Here is a 15,451-nt window from a genome sequence, read left to right on the forward strand (position 1 = left end):
TAGTTATTCTTTGATTAGCTTTTTGAGGAACCACCATACTGTTTTGCACAGCAGCTGCACCATTTCACATTCCCACCATCAGTGTACAAGGGTTCTATTTTCTCTACATACAATGCTTACTTTCCATGTATTTTTCTTTTTTTCTTTTTGTCCCCCATATTTTTGATAATAGCTATCCTAGCGGCTGTGAAATTGTATCTTGTGGTTTTGATTTGACCCTAAAGGCTAATCATATTGAACAGTTAAGTAGTTTTTTTAAAAACATAGTTTCAAGTTAATGCTACTACTTTAAACTGTTTCCAACTTGATGTATTCAGGAATGATGAAATATGATACATGTGAATATTATGGAACTAAAACCAATGTGAAAAATATAACCTATTAAATATTCATATACAGTATTGAGCACAGTTTGTTATGTTACAGTCCTTTTTTATTATTTATTATTTTGTTAATATTTTGATATTAAGAATTTTGTAGTCCCAGGTCTAATATGATTTCTTTCATTGCAGATGTCCTCCTCGCACTTTCTTACCTGCTCTTTGCAAAATTTTTCTTGATGAAAGTGCTCCAGATAATGTTTTAGAGGTGACAGCTCGTGCCATAACATACTATTTGGATGTATCTGCAGAATGCACTCGAAGGATTGTTGGGGTAGATGGAGCTATAAAAGCACTTTGTAATCGTTTGGTTGTAGTTGAACTTAACAACAGGACTAGCAGAGACTTAGCTGAACAATGTGTAAAGGTAAGTCTTTATTATTTGTTGACTCATATGACTATCACTTAGAGAATAAAAAATATATTTTACTAAAAAAATTAACTCTTTCCTTCATCAGTCTTACTTTATTAAGAGTAGTTATGAACAATGGAAATCAGCGGTGGTCCCAAAAGAGATCCCACAGGCTTTGGGAAAAGAACTCTCACCTTTGAAGGCAAATTCTTGGTCATTGTATGCTCTTCAGTACTACTTTGGTTCTCTGTCATTCTTGGTGGCCACTAACATGTTGCAGTGGGTTATCCTTGTTCTTGTCCAAAATGATTTTGTATAGAAATAGTAACGGCTACCAAGACAACTGACACTGACCACCAGTGCCAGGCTTTATTCTAAGCGCTGTACATGTGTTATTAATTCATTTAATCTTCATGAATTAGGTACGGTAAATGTCATCATCACTGTTCTATAAATGAAAGAAATTCAAGCATAAGTGGTGATGAATCAAGATTTGAAATTGGGTGATCTGGTTTCAGGGATTGTAGCTTTAGCTCTTTTCCTATATTGTCTTTAAGAGTTAGCTGTTTGTTTTATTTCTTTTTCAAGATTTATTTATTTACCCCTCCCCCCCACCACTTGTACATGCTGTCTGCTCTTTGTGTCAATTTGCTGTGCATTCTTTTGTGTGTGCTTGGCTTCTCTTCAGGAGGCACATAGGAAAGAGGTACTCAATCGCTTGAGCCACCTCAGGGTCCTGTTTTTTTGTGTCTCTCATTGTCTTTCCTCTGTATCCCTTGTGTGTGTGCGTGTGTGTGTGATCTTGTGCCAACTCTCCATGCAGGCCAGCCAGCCGTCACCAGGGGGCCCCAGGAAGCGAACTTGGGGACCTCCTGTATGGTAGATGGGAGCCCAGTTGCTTGAGCAACATCAGCTTCCTGTTTTATTTCTGATGGGAATAATTAAACGTTATTCAACCCTGAAAGCATCAGTACTGGGATTGTAGTTTATTGGAAATATTTAGCAATCACATTTAGATTATACATTACTCTCTTTTTTTTTTCAAAGATTTATTTTTAAAATTTATTTCTCTCCCCTTCCCCCACCTTCGTTGTCTGCTCTCTGTGTCCATTCGCTGTGTGTTCTGTGTCCACTTGCATTGTTGTCAGCAGCACCGGGAATCTGTGTCTCTTTTTGTTGCATCATCATGCTGCATCAGCTCTTCATGTATGCAGCGCCACTCCTGGGTAGGCTGCCTTTTTTCGCATGGGGCGGCTCTCCTTATGGGGCATACTCTTTGCGCGTGTGGCTCCCATACGTGAGGGACACCCCTGCGTGGCACAGCACTCCTTGTGCGCATTAGCACTGTGCATGGGCGAGCTTACCACATGGGTCAGGAGGCCCTAGGTTTGAACCCTGGACCTCCCATGTGGTAGGCGGTCTCTATCATTTGTGCCAAATCTACTTCCCCATTATTCTCCTTTTAAGACTTCTGTTTCACTGAGCAAATGGAAACTCTCTAGGCCAGGAGTTTTATTGTCTTGGGACACCTTTACAAGCCTTAACTTACTGAGGACCCTTTAAGAATCTTGGTATATTGGGTTTTTATCTATTTATATTTACCATATTAGATGCTAAAACTGAGGAATTATAAATATTTATTCATTTAACAATAAACCCATTGCTTGCACCATAATTTTAATGAAAAATAACTTTTCAAAAACAGCAAGAGAATTAGTGGAAAGAGTGGCATTATTTTGCATTTTTGCAAGTCTTTAAAAATGGCTTAATCCAAGACACCTGGATCCTCAGATATTTGTTTCTGCCTTCTGTCTGTTGCAATATCATTGCTTATGTAGCGACCAGAAAACTCTGCCTACACTCATGAGAAAATGAAGTGATAAATGCTAAAAGATAAATACTATTAAAGTATTATGAGGGAAACAGATGTGGCTCAAGCAATTGGGCTCCCGTCTACTAGATAGGACGTCCAGGGTTCCATACCCAGGGCCTCTTGGTGAAGGCAAGCTGGCCTGTGTGGTGAGCTGGCCCATGTAGAGTGCTGCCGTGCACAAGGAGTGCTGCCTCGTGCCAGAGTGTTGGCCTGCACGGAGTAATGCCCTGTGCAGGAGTGCTGCCCCATGCAGGAGTGCTGGCCCATGTGGAGAGCTGATGCAGCAAGATGATTCAACAAAAAGAGACACAGAGGAGAGACAGTAAGAGATGCAGCAGACCAGGTTGCTGAGGTGATGCAAGAGAATGATCGCCTCTCTCCTACTCCCAAAGGTCCCAGGATCAGTTCTTGGGGTAGCCCAATGAGAATACAAGCAAACACAGAAGAATACACAGTGAATGGACACAGAGAGCAGACAGTGGAGGGAGGGGGAGAAATAAATCTTTAAAGAAAAGGTATTATGAAAAATGTTTTAGAACTCTTCAACCAGCAGCAATAGAGTACACGTTTTTCTCTGGAGCACCTTGATCATTTTCTAGGATAGACTATATGTTAGGCAGCAAAACAAGTCTCAATAAATTCAAAAACATTGAAATCATACAGTGTATCTTCTCTGATCACAATAGAATGAAAATAGAAATCATTAACAAAGAAATGGAAAATCCACAAAATTAAATACTACTTTTGAGTAAGCAGTGGGTCAAAGAAGAAAAGAAAATACAAGGCAAATTAGGAAATACCTTGAGGTGAAGAAAATGAAGATACAGCATTTCAAAACTTATTGGATGCAGCAAAGGTACTGCTGAGAGGGAAATTTGTAGCTCTAAATGCTTACATTAAAAAAGAAGAGAGGGAAGTGGACTTGGCCCAGTGGTTAGGGCATCCATCTACCACATGGGAGGTCTGTGGTTCAAACCCCGGGCCTTCTTGACCTGTGTGCAGCTGGCCTACGTGCAGTGCTGATGCGCACAAGGAGTGCCGTGCCATGCAGGGGTGTCCCCCGTGTAGGGGAGCCCCACGTGCAAGGAGTGCGCCCCATAAGGAGAGCCGCCCAGCACGAAAGAAAGTTCAGCCTGCCCAGAAATGGTGCCGCACACACGGAGAGCTGACACAACAAGATGACGCAACGAAAAGAAACACAGATTGCTGTGCTGCTGACAACAACAGAAGCGGTCAAAGAAGAACATGCAGCGAATAGACACAGAGAACAGACAACCGGGGTGGGGGGTGGGGAAGGGGAGAGAAATAAATAAATCTTTAAAAAAAGGAGAGATTTCAAATCAGAGACCTGACCTCAAAACTGGAAGATCTAAAAAAAAAGCGCAAACTAAACCCAAAACAAGCTGAAGAAAGGAAATAACAAAGACTAGAATGGAGGTAGATGAAATCCACAATAAAAAGCAGTAGAGAATCAACAAAACCATAAGTTGTTTCTGTGAAAAATTCAATAAAATTGACAAACTTGTAGCAAGACAAAACTTAAAAAAGAGAGAGGACACAAGTAACTAAAATCAGAAATGAAAAGGGGGACATTACTATTGACTTCATGGAAATAAAAAGAACTTTAAGAGGATACTATGAACAACTGTATCCCAATAAATTGGACAAATGGACAAATACCTAGAAACACTCAAACCACCTATGCTAACTCAAGAAGAAATAGAAGATCTCAAAAAGAAATAACTAGTAGAGATTTAATGAATAAGAACCTCCCAAAAAGAAAAGCCCAAGACCAGATGGCTTCCCAGGGGAACTTGACCAAACATTCCAAGAAGAAATAACACTAATCCTGCTTAAACTCTTCCAAAAAATTGGATAGAAGGAAATATTTCCTAACTCATTCTGTGAGGCCAACATCACCCTCATACCAAAACCAGATAAAGATACCACAAGAAAAGAAAAATTACAGAGCAATCTCTCTCTTTCATTTACTTTTTTTTTTTTTTTTAATTTTAGGAGGTACTGGTGATTGAATCCAGGATCTTGTACATGGGAAGCAGGCACTCAACCACTGAGCTACACCTGCTCCTCAGTGTGTCTTAAAAACATAGATGCACATACGTTCAACAAAATACTAGTAAACCACATCCAAAAGCACATTGGAAGAATTATACAGTATGATCGGTGGGATTTATCCCAGGTATGTAAGAGTAGTTGAACATAAGAAAATCGATTATTATAATATACCACATTAACAGAATGAATGGAAAAAACCATGTCATCTCAATTGATACAGAAAGACATTTGATAAAATCCACCTCTGCCTCTTGAGAAAAACACTTAGAAAACTAGGAATAAAAGAAATATCCTTAAAGGACATGTATGAAAAATCCACAGCTAACATCCTAGATAACAGTAAAAGTCTGAGAGCTTTCTATCTAAGATCAAAAATAAGACAAAGGGAAGTGGATTTGGCCCAACAGATAAGAATGTCCGCCTACCACATGGGAGGTCCAGGGTTCAAACTCTGGGCCTCCTGACCTGTGTGATGAGCTGGCCCACGCGCAGTGCTGATGCGCGCAAGGAGTGTTGTGCCATGCAGGGGTGTCCCCTGCGTAGGGGAGCCCCACATGCAAAGTGCGCGGCCTGTAAGGAGAGCTGCCCAGCACGAAAAAGTGCAGCCTGCCCAGGAATGGTGCCACACACACACACACAGCTGACACAGCAAGATGATGCAACAAAAAGAGACAGAGATTCCCAGTGCCGCTGACAAGAATACAAGTGGACACAGAAGAACACACAGAGAATACACACAGAGAGCAGACAACAGGGTGGGGGGGAAGGAGAGAGAAATAAATAAAAAATCTTAAAAAAAAAAAAGACAGATGCCTACTGTCATCATGGTTATTCAGCATTGTACTGAAAGTTCTATCCAGAGTAATTAGGCAAGAGAAAGAAATAAAAGGCATCCAGATTGGAAAGGAAAAGTAAAACTTCTCCCTATTATCAGATGACATGATCCTTTACAAAGAAAATCCTGAATAAGCTCAGCAAAGCTCCAAGAGCTAATAAAATGTACTCAGAAAAATATCAGGGTATGAGATGAACACCCAAAAGCCAGGAATGCTTCTATACACTAGTAATAAACAATTGGAAGAAGAAATCAAGGGGGAAATTCTATGTACAATAGCAACTAAAATTATCCAATATACAGGACAAAATCTATAGTGTACTTATTTAGTACATGGAAAACTAAAACTATTACCACGAAAAATCAAGGAAGACCTAAATAAATGGAAGGACATTCTATGTTTATGGATTGGAAGACTAAATAAATATTGTTAAATATTTGTAAGTTCTACCCAAAGTGATTTACAGATTCAGCACAATCCCAGTCAAAATTCCAACAACCTTCTTTGCAGATATGGAAAAACCAATAATCATTTATATGTAAGGGTAAGGAGGCCTGTTTAGCTGAAGGCATCTTGAAAAAAAAAAAGAATGAAATTGGAGGACTCACACGTCCCAGTCTTAAAATTTACTACAAAGGCATATAATCAAAACACAGGATTGTGCTGGCACAAGGACAGACATATAAACCAATGGAATTGAACTGAGAGTTCAGAAATCAACCCTTACATTTATGGTCAACAGATTTTATATTTATTTCTTCTTGGTTAACTGATTTTGACAAGTGTGCCAAATCCACTCAGTTGGGAAATAATAGTCCCAACAAATGGCACTGGGAAAACTGGATGTCCATAGGCAAAAAAAAAAAAGTGGATTCCTCCCTCACACCATATACAAAAATCATCTCAAAATGAATTAAAGACTTGAATATAAGAACCACAGCTCTAAAACGCCAGGAAGAAAACATAGCGAAGCTTCTTTTTTTTTTAAACAAATCAATTTTATTGATACATATTAATGAGTGTATGGTTCATCCATAGTATACAATGGGTGATATTTGGTATAATCACGTAGTTGTGCATTCATCATTTCAGTCATTATTAGAGCATTTTCATTATTTCAACAATAATAATAAAAGCCTAGACAAACAAAATTCTTCACCTCTCAATCTGTCTAGAGAACTTGTGTTTGGCAATGGTTTCTTAGAATTTATACCCAAAACACAAGCATTAGAAGAAAAAATAAATAAATGGGACTTCATCAAAAGTAAAAACTTTTGTTCCTCGAAGTACTTTATCTTGAAAGTAAAACAATAACCTACACAATGGGAGAAAATATTTGGAAACTACATATCCAATCAGGGTTTAATATCCAGAATATATAGGGAAATCTGTAATTCACAATAAAAAGACTACCTGATTAAAAAAATGTGCAAGACCTGAACAGGCATTTTGCCAAAGAAGATACCCATATGTTCAAAAAGCACATGAAAGATGCTTAACACGGGAAACGGACTTGGGCCCAGTGGTTAGGGCATCCATCTACCACATGGGAGGTCCGTGGTTCAAACCCTGGGCCTCCTTGACCCGTGTGGAGCTGGCCCATGTGCAGCGCTGATGCGCACAGGGAGTGCCCTGCCATACAGGGGTGTCCTCCGCGAAGGGGAGCCCCACGCGCAAGGAGTGCGCCCATAAGGAGAACTGCCCAGCAGGAAAGAAAGTGCAGCCTGCCCAGGAATGGCGCCGCACACACTTCCCGTGCCGCTGATGACAACAGAAGCGGACAAAGAAACAAGACGCAGCAAAAAGACACAGAAAATAGACAACCGGGGGAGGAGAGGGGAATTAAATAAATAAATAAATAAATCTTTAAAAAAAAAAAAAAAGATGCTCAACACCATTAACCATTAGGGAATGCAAATTAAAACCACAATAAGAGGCCATTTCACACCCAATATATTGGCTACTATTAAAAACAACAAAAAACAAAATTACAGATGTTGGAGAGAATGAGGAGAAATGGGAACATTCATTCATTGTTGGTGTGAATGTTATATGATACAGCTACTGTGGAAAACAATTTGGTGGTTCCTCAGAAAGTTGAATATAGAATTACCAAATGACCTGACAATCCCACTTCTAGGTATATACCCAAAATAATTGAAAGCAGGGACTCAAGCAGATATTTACACACTGATGTTCATAACATTATTCACAGTTGCCAAAAGATGGTAGTTATCTAATACATCAACCAGAGAACGGATAAACACAGTATGGATCATGCACACCGTGGAGTATTTTTAACCCTAAAAAAGGAATGAAGTTCTGATGCATGCAACAATATGGATGAAGACATCATGTTAAATGAAATAGGCCAGACACTAAAGGACAACTTGCTGATATGAAGTAATTAGAATAAGCAAACTCATAATAGAGTCAGAATGTAGACTGTAGGTTGCTGGGGTCCAGGGTAGGGTTAGGGATTGGGAAGTTAAGGCTTTAAATGTACACACTTTTTTTTTACGGTGATCGAAGAGTTTGGTAAGGATGGTGGTGATGGTAGCACAACATTTTGAATATAATTAACAGCACTGAATTATATATTTAAATGTGGTTAAAAGGGGGAAGTTTTGTTTTATATGTTAGTAGAATTAAAATGTAAAAGAATATAAACATCCATAGGACTATGGAACGTAGTAACCTGAGAGTATACTATGGACTATAGTTAATAATAAAATTATAAAAATGTTTATCAGTCAAGCCACGTCTGCTTCCAAAAATGTTTATCAGTTGCAGGAAATGTACCACACTAATACAAGGTGTTCATAATAGCATAGTATATGGAAACTATTTTGTGCATGATTTTTCTGTAACTTAGAACGTCTTTCATAAAAAATAAAAATTAAAAATAAAGGGTGTTAACTGCCAGGGTCCCTCAAATGTCTTGGGGCAAGAGATCTTTTAACCATAGATTGAGAACTGCTGTTCTAGGTGTTAATGTCTTTTTCTGTCTCTACCTGTAGATTCTTTTTGAAAGCTCATCCTTTGGATTCTGTTGCATCCTGTTCTCTTTCTCTGTTTCCTTTGCATATTTTTCGTACTTAAATTTGTTCTGATAGTGTTTCCTAAGACATCATGAAAGTAAAACTTCTTAAAACTATGTATATTTTGTTTTTATCTTTTTCAAACTATATACTTTGCTTAGGCAATCTCATTCACCCCCTTGACCGTTTATATGCATATGCTCACATGTAGTTAATGATCAAAATCTTTTTCTAGTTTATTCTTCCTGCCTGTCCCTGCTATTACTGCCTTAATCAAGCCCTCATTTTCTCTTGAACATTAGTGCTTTAGTTTTGCACTTGCCTCCATACTTTACCCCTTTCCCGATTTCCATACTTACTACCTGGAAATCTTTTCATACTGTTTCTCTGCTTGAAGCACTTTTCTTACTAATCAAGTCTAAATTCCAGGTGTGTCTGTATGGTGTATGGACTCTGCTTACCTTTTTAGATCTACCTCAACTCCTTAAACACAGACATAATTTAGAAAATAAAAGTTGATTTTTAATTTTTTTATATTCAAATATGAATTGTGAAGATGATCAATAATTATAATAGCCACTGTTTATATGTCTAGGAGCTTAAGTAACTTTTGCTAAATTAATTGTTCTGTAGCTTACAATGCAGGTTTCACTATCTAATATGGAACTGTATGATATGGTAGCTATATATGACTTATGAGCACTTCAAGTATTTCTACTCCAAATTGAGATATGCTTTAAGGATAAAGTACACAAAGGATTTTGGAAAAAAGATGTAAAATAATCAATAATTTTTCATATATTACATATTGAAATGATTCAGATGTATCTGGCTAAATATATTATAGTAATTAATTTCATCCATTTCACTTTACTTTTTTAATGTAACTTCGAATGAATTTGGAGGGTGTGTTATGTTTCCTGTGATTTTAGAACATTAGTATTGTACTTGCTGTATTCTTTTGTTAATTTTGTTTTACTCTTGTAGGTCTTAGAGCTGATATGTACTCGTGAATCAGGAGCAGTCTTTGAGGCTGGTGGTTTGAATTGTGTACTGACGTTCATTCGTGACAGTGGACACCTGGTTCACAAAGACACTTTGCACTCTGCCATGGCTGTGGTATCAAGACTCTGTGGCAAAATGGAACCTCAGGATTCTTCTTTAGAAATTTGTGTTGAATCTCTGTCTAGTTTATTAAAACATGAAGATCATCAGGTAAACTGATGCATACTTTTGGGTTTTTAAAAAGTGATTTTATGGTGTCCTCTATAACTATGATATGTTGTAATTTGAAGTTTCCACTTGAAGTAGTGGCAATTCTATCTTTACTTTTTCTTACTTTATGTCTCTATATAATATTTTTTTTTGCATTGAAACATTTTAATTATAAAAGTTATATATGTATTCTTAAAATTTGAACATTACAGAGACACATAATTTTTATGTTTTTATTTTTTTAAATTTATTTTTTATTTATTACTCTCCCTTTCCCCGTCCCCTCTCCCCCAGTTGTCTGCTCTCTGTGTCCATTTGCTGTGCGTTCTTCTATGTCCGCTTGTGTTCTTAGCAGCACCAGGAATCTGTGTTTCTTTTTGTTGCATCATCTTGGTGCGTCAGCTCTCTGTGTGTGCGGCACCATTCCTGGGCAGGCTGCACTTGTTTCGCACTGGGTGGCTCTCCTTACGGGGCGCACTCCTTGCACATGGGGCTCCCCTATGTGGGAAACACCCCTGCGTGGCACGGCACTCCTTGTGCGCATCAGCACTGCGCGTGGGCCAGCTCATCACATGGGTCTGGAGGCCCTGGGTTTGAACCTTGGACCTCCCATTTGATAGGCAGAGGCCCTATCTATGGGGCCAAATCCGCTTCCCCACATAATTATTTTTAAAGCTGCACTTGTACTCAGTGAAGAAATTCTCTCTTTCCCCTATTTTTGTTGACTTAACATAAGAAATTGGTCTCCCTGGAATAAAAGAACAAAGTACTTAGAACCTTATGTATGTTAATTTTTATTGAATTTGCATAATTTAGAAAAAACGAGTTAATTTTTTGTTATTCACTTGTTACTTTTTTCATAGATTATCTCTGCAAAATTGTACATAATAGTAATGGTTAATAGTTACTGAATTTTTACTGTGCATTTAGGTTCTTGTATCATCTCCTTTAAGCTCATGTAAGTGTGATATAGGAATATTATCCTCATTTTATAGATGAGAAAACTGTGGCCTTACGATTTAATTTTGTCAGTCACACAGAATCTGTAGCCAGGATTGAAATCTAGATAGAGATTGTACTCGTCACCTTTTTACTACTGCTTTTCTTAAAGTTTCTGTATTGAAATGATCAGTACTAGCCCTCTTTAGGAGAATTTTATCCAGGTGTATGTTTTTTTTTTTTATATCATTAGGTTTCAGATGGAGCTCTGCGATGTTTTGCATCACTAGCTGACCGATTTACCCGCCGTGGAGTTGACCCAGCTCCATTAGCCAAACATGGATTAACTGAGGAACTGTTATCTCGAATGGCTGCTGCTGGTGGCACTGCATCAGGGCCATCATCAGCATGCAAACCAAGTCGCAGCACCACAGGTGCACCTTCTACAGCTGCAGATTCCAAATTGAGTAATCAGGTGTCAACAATTGTAAGTCTGCTATCAACACTTTGCAGAGGCTCTCCAGTAGTAACTCATGTAAGAATGTTTTTGAATCTTTGCCTTTTAACCTTTCTGAAAAGGTGTTTTGCTTTTTTTCCCCCAATAATACAAATATATTAACATCCCCTTCCCCCACATTTTCTTTATAGGATCTCCTGAGGTCAGAGCTTCCAGATTCAATTGAAAGTGCATTGCAAGGCGATGAAAGATGTGTGCTTGATACCATGCGTTTGGTTGATCTTCTCTTGGTGCTATTATTTGAAGGACGAAAGGCTTTGCCAAAGTCTAGTGCTGGATCTACAGGCAGAATCCCTGGACTTCGAAGACTGGATAGTTCTGGGGAGCGCTCACATCGGCAGCTTATAGATTGTATTCGAAGTAAAGATACCGATGCACTTATAGATGCAATTGATACAGGAGGTCGGAAAATATTTCTTAAAAAGTAAAAAAGTAATCTGTGAGATAAAGAAATATATAGGCAAGATGTAGTCTTTGGACAGTATTCTCAGCAATTGTGCCAGATAACAGACTGGCCATCTCCTTTGTTTACTCCCTTTTTCTCTCATGTATTATTGTATAATTGTTAAAGTGGCACATGATAAGACCTTAGTAAATGTTTATTGACTGAGTAAAACTTATAAGACTTGAAATTTACCTGTTCTATCATCAAAAGGAGATCCTGCTATTTCTAGGGTGAATAGTAGATTGAATTTAGGGATACTGTTTTTTTTTTAAGACTGCTAGATGAGGTGATAAGCAAATGTAAATTGGTAAAAGATATTTCTGGGTCATCAGCGTTTTTCTTTTATGTTCCTTTAATTGCAGGCTTGGATTAGTTTTCTTTTGCACTATTTTGGCAACAGTCCTTTGAGTTGTCTTATATTTTTAGTTTTTCTCTTTATTGTTTCATGTTTACTTTAATATCTTGTGAATTTTCAGTGACTTACAAATTCTAGGATCCTTTTTCTTGCCAGAACCCAGATATGCTGATTATTTACTACTTTGTAGTTGACCTGAATGTTTAAAATTGTTTCTGGTCTCTATATTTAGTGGATTATTAGTAAAATTCATTAAATGATTCAAACTTTAGAAAAGGTCAGTATTATTTGAGTGGCTTTTAAAAACAAGTTTTTTTCCTCCCCCCCAAACTTCCAGCCTTTGAAGTTAATTTTATGGATGATGTGGGTCAGACTCTGTTAAACTGGGCCTCTGCTTTTGGAACTCAGGAAATGGTAAGTTAATAAATAAAAGCTAGTATTTTAAATCAGAGATAGAAATATCAATAAGGCAACTTTATGTTTCTTTATTATTTACAGGTAGAATTTCTTTGTGAGAGAGGTGCTGATGTTAATAGAGGTCAAAGGTCATCATCATTACATTATGCTGCATGTTTTGGAAGGCCTCAAGTGGCAAAGGTAAAATCCACTTTTTATAATTATTAATTTTTAACTTTTCAGGGTTCCAAAATTATTATGATAAAAACATTTTTATTCTGAGTCATGCTTCAATACCATTTGTATTAATCAGCCAAAGGGGTGTTGATGCAAAATACCAGAAATCAGTTGGTTTTTTTAAAAAGGATATTTATTTGGGGTAGGAGCTTACGGATATCAGGCCATAAAGCATACCTTATCAAAGTCTGTTTCCACATGTTGGAGCAAGATGACTGCTGACATCAGGCTTCCTGGGTTCCTCTCTTCCCAGGTCTTCTTCTCTCTGGGCTTAGGGTTCCTCCCTTCCCAGGGCTTGCTTCTTTCCAGGCTCAGGGTACCTCTCTTCCCAGGGCTCCAGCTTCAGCATCAAACTCCAACATCAAGAACCCCCAACTCTGTCCTTTGCCATGTCTTTTTATCTGTGAGTCCCAAGGGGTGGGGACTCACCATACTGGCACAAGAGGTCTAACTGATTACTTAATCAAGTAAACTTCTGAATCCAGTATAATCTAATATGCCCACAAGAGAAGATCAGTTTATAAACATAATCCAATATTTCTTTTTGAAATTCATCAATAATATCAAACTACTACACCATTTTTTTTTTCCATTTTAAAATATACTGAGGGAAGCGGACGTGGCTCAACTGATAGAATATCTGCCTACCTATGGGAGGGTCCAGGGTTTGATACCTAGGGCCTCCTGGCCCATGTGGTGAGCTGGCCCACGTGCAGAGCTGCTGTGTGTAAGGAGTGCTGTGCCACACAGGGGTGTTCGCTGCATAGAGGTGCCCCAGGTGCAAGGAGTTTGCCCTGCAAGGAGAGCCGCCCCATGTGAAAAAAGTGCAGCCCGCCCAGGAATGGCGCTGCACACATGGAGAGCTGACGCAGCAAGATGATGCAACAAAAAAGAGATGCAGTTTCCTGGTGCAGTGCCACCGAGGGTGCAAGTAGACACAGAAGATCACACAGTGAATGGAATCAGCAGACAACAGGGGAGGGATGGGGAAATAAATAAATCTTTAAAAAAATATATATATACTGAAGTATATATCATTTGTACATGGACATACGTAAACAATAAATGTAGGGAAGCGGACTTGGTCCAGTGGTTAGGGCGTCCGCTTACCACATGGGAGGTCCGCGGTTCAAACCCCTGACCTCCTTGACCAGTGTGGAACTGGCCCATGCACAGTGCTGACACGCACAAGGAGTGCCGTGCCATGCAGGGATGTCCCCCGCGTAGGGGAGCCCCATGCGCAAGGAGTGTGCCCCGGAAGGAGAGCCGCCCAGCGCGAAAGAAAGTGCAGCCTACCCAGGAATGGTGCCGCAGACACGGAGAGCTGACTCACAAGATGACGCAACAAAAAGAAACACAGATTCCTATGCCGCTGACGACAACAGAAGTGGACAAAGAGGATGCAGCAAATAGACACAGAGACAGACAACTGGGGTGAGGGGGGAAGGGGAGAGAAATAAATAAAAATAAATTAAAAAAAAAAACAATATAAGGTAAAAGTTGTGAACTTACAAAACAAACACGCGTAACATCATACAGAGCTTCCGTGCATCACCCCACCACCAATACCTTGCATTGTTGTGAAACATTTATAACAAATTGTGACTGAGTTTTGTCAAATAAACTGCTAATATTATATTTGGTATATTTTCCTCCTAACCCACCCTATTATTTTTTTTTATTCATAAACCAGTTCATCTAAAGTGTACAATCACTGGCATTTTTTATAATTGTAGTGCTGTGTATTCATCACTTGAATTACTATTAGAGCATTTTCATTACTACAAAAAAAACACACACAAAACCAAACCAATTTCATACCCATATGTTAGCGCTATTAATTACAAATACGTTTATTCAGCCAGTCACCTATTGATGAACCCTTGGTTGTTTCCAGTATCTAATGTTTGGCAATGAATAAATATGTACATATGTCCTGTCTTTCTATTTTTCAACAAAACATACATGCTATGTGGTGAAGAATCGTGGTATCCTTGACTTTTAGACTAACAAAGGATAAGAGGAGAGTTCTTTTTACAAAAAGGTTCTTTTTACAGAAAACTTTGGGGAAATTGGTTCCAGAGAGGTCAGTTGATGATCGTAGAACCATCTGTATGATCTAGGTGTCTAATATCTGCGTGTCTGAGATTGTCATTAAGCCAAACTAAGCAATAACTTGCCATTTCCGCCTACCCCAACTTCTGGCAACCTCTAATCTACTTTCTGTCTATGAAGTTACTTATTCTATGTTTCATATAAGTGGAATCATACAAACGTTTCCCTTTTAGGGTCTTTTTGAGGGGAGCATTTTTCTCCATTATTTTATTATGAAAAAATTTGAACATACATTAGAATTGCAGAGATTTATAGTGAACACTACTGCTGAGATTTAACCACTACCTTTGATTTTTTTTATTAGGGAAGTTGTGGGTTTACAGGAAAATCAAGCATAAAATATGGGTTCCCATAGATTACCCTATTATTAACACCTGGCATTGGTATGATACATTTGTTACCATTGATAAAAGCACATCCCCCCCAAGGCTCCCTCATCCATCTGCTTTTCTGCTTGCTGTATTTGCTTGTTGTGTTTGCTCGTTGTGCCTGCTCATTTGTCAGCTCGTTGCATCAGCTTGTCTTCTTTAGGAAGTACCGGAAACTGAACCTGGGGCCTCCCGTATGCGAGGCAGATGCCCAACTGCTTGAGCCGCATCCACTCCTGAAAGCACATTTTGATAATTGTACTATTAACTATAGTCCATGGTTTAATGTCATGTTCACTGTTTGTG

General features: G+C 38.5%; 1 protein-coding gene across 6 annotated transcripts in view; it reads left to right on the forward strand.

Moving 5' to 3' along the window:
- Positions 1 to 15,451, forward strand: part of HECTD1 (HECT domain E3 ubiquitin protein ligase 1) — a 103,878-nt gene that overhangs the window by 21,867 nt on the left and 66,560 nt on the right. For all 6 annotated transcript variants that reach the window (XM_004467924.2, XM_004467927.3, XM_004467926.2 and 3 more), the window contains exons 3-8: positions 513 to 747; positions 9,546 to 9,773; positions 10,966 to 11,247; positions 11,361 to 11,631; positions 12,367 to 12,443; positions 12,528 to 12,626. In XM_004467924.2, the coding sequence (XP_004467981.1) occupies positions 513 to 747; positions 9,546 to 9,773; positions 10,966 to 11,247; positions 11,361 to 11,631; positions 12,367 to 12,443; positions 12,528 to 12,626 (1,192 nt within the window). The remainder of the gene's footprint in view (positions 1 to 512; positions 748 to 9,545; positions 9,774 to 10,965; positions 11,248 to 11,360; positions 11,632 to 12,366; positions 12,444 to 12,527; positions 12,627 to 15,451) is intronic.

This window comes from Dasypus novemcinctus, chromosome 3 (genome assembly GCF_030445035.2).
Source record: "Dasypus novemcinctus isolate mDasNov1 chromosome 3, mDasNov1.1.hap2, whole genome shotgun sequence".
Classification (NCBI taxonomy): Eukaryota; Metazoa; Chordata; class Mammalia; order Cingulata; family Dasypodidae; genus Dasypus; species Dasypus novemcinctus.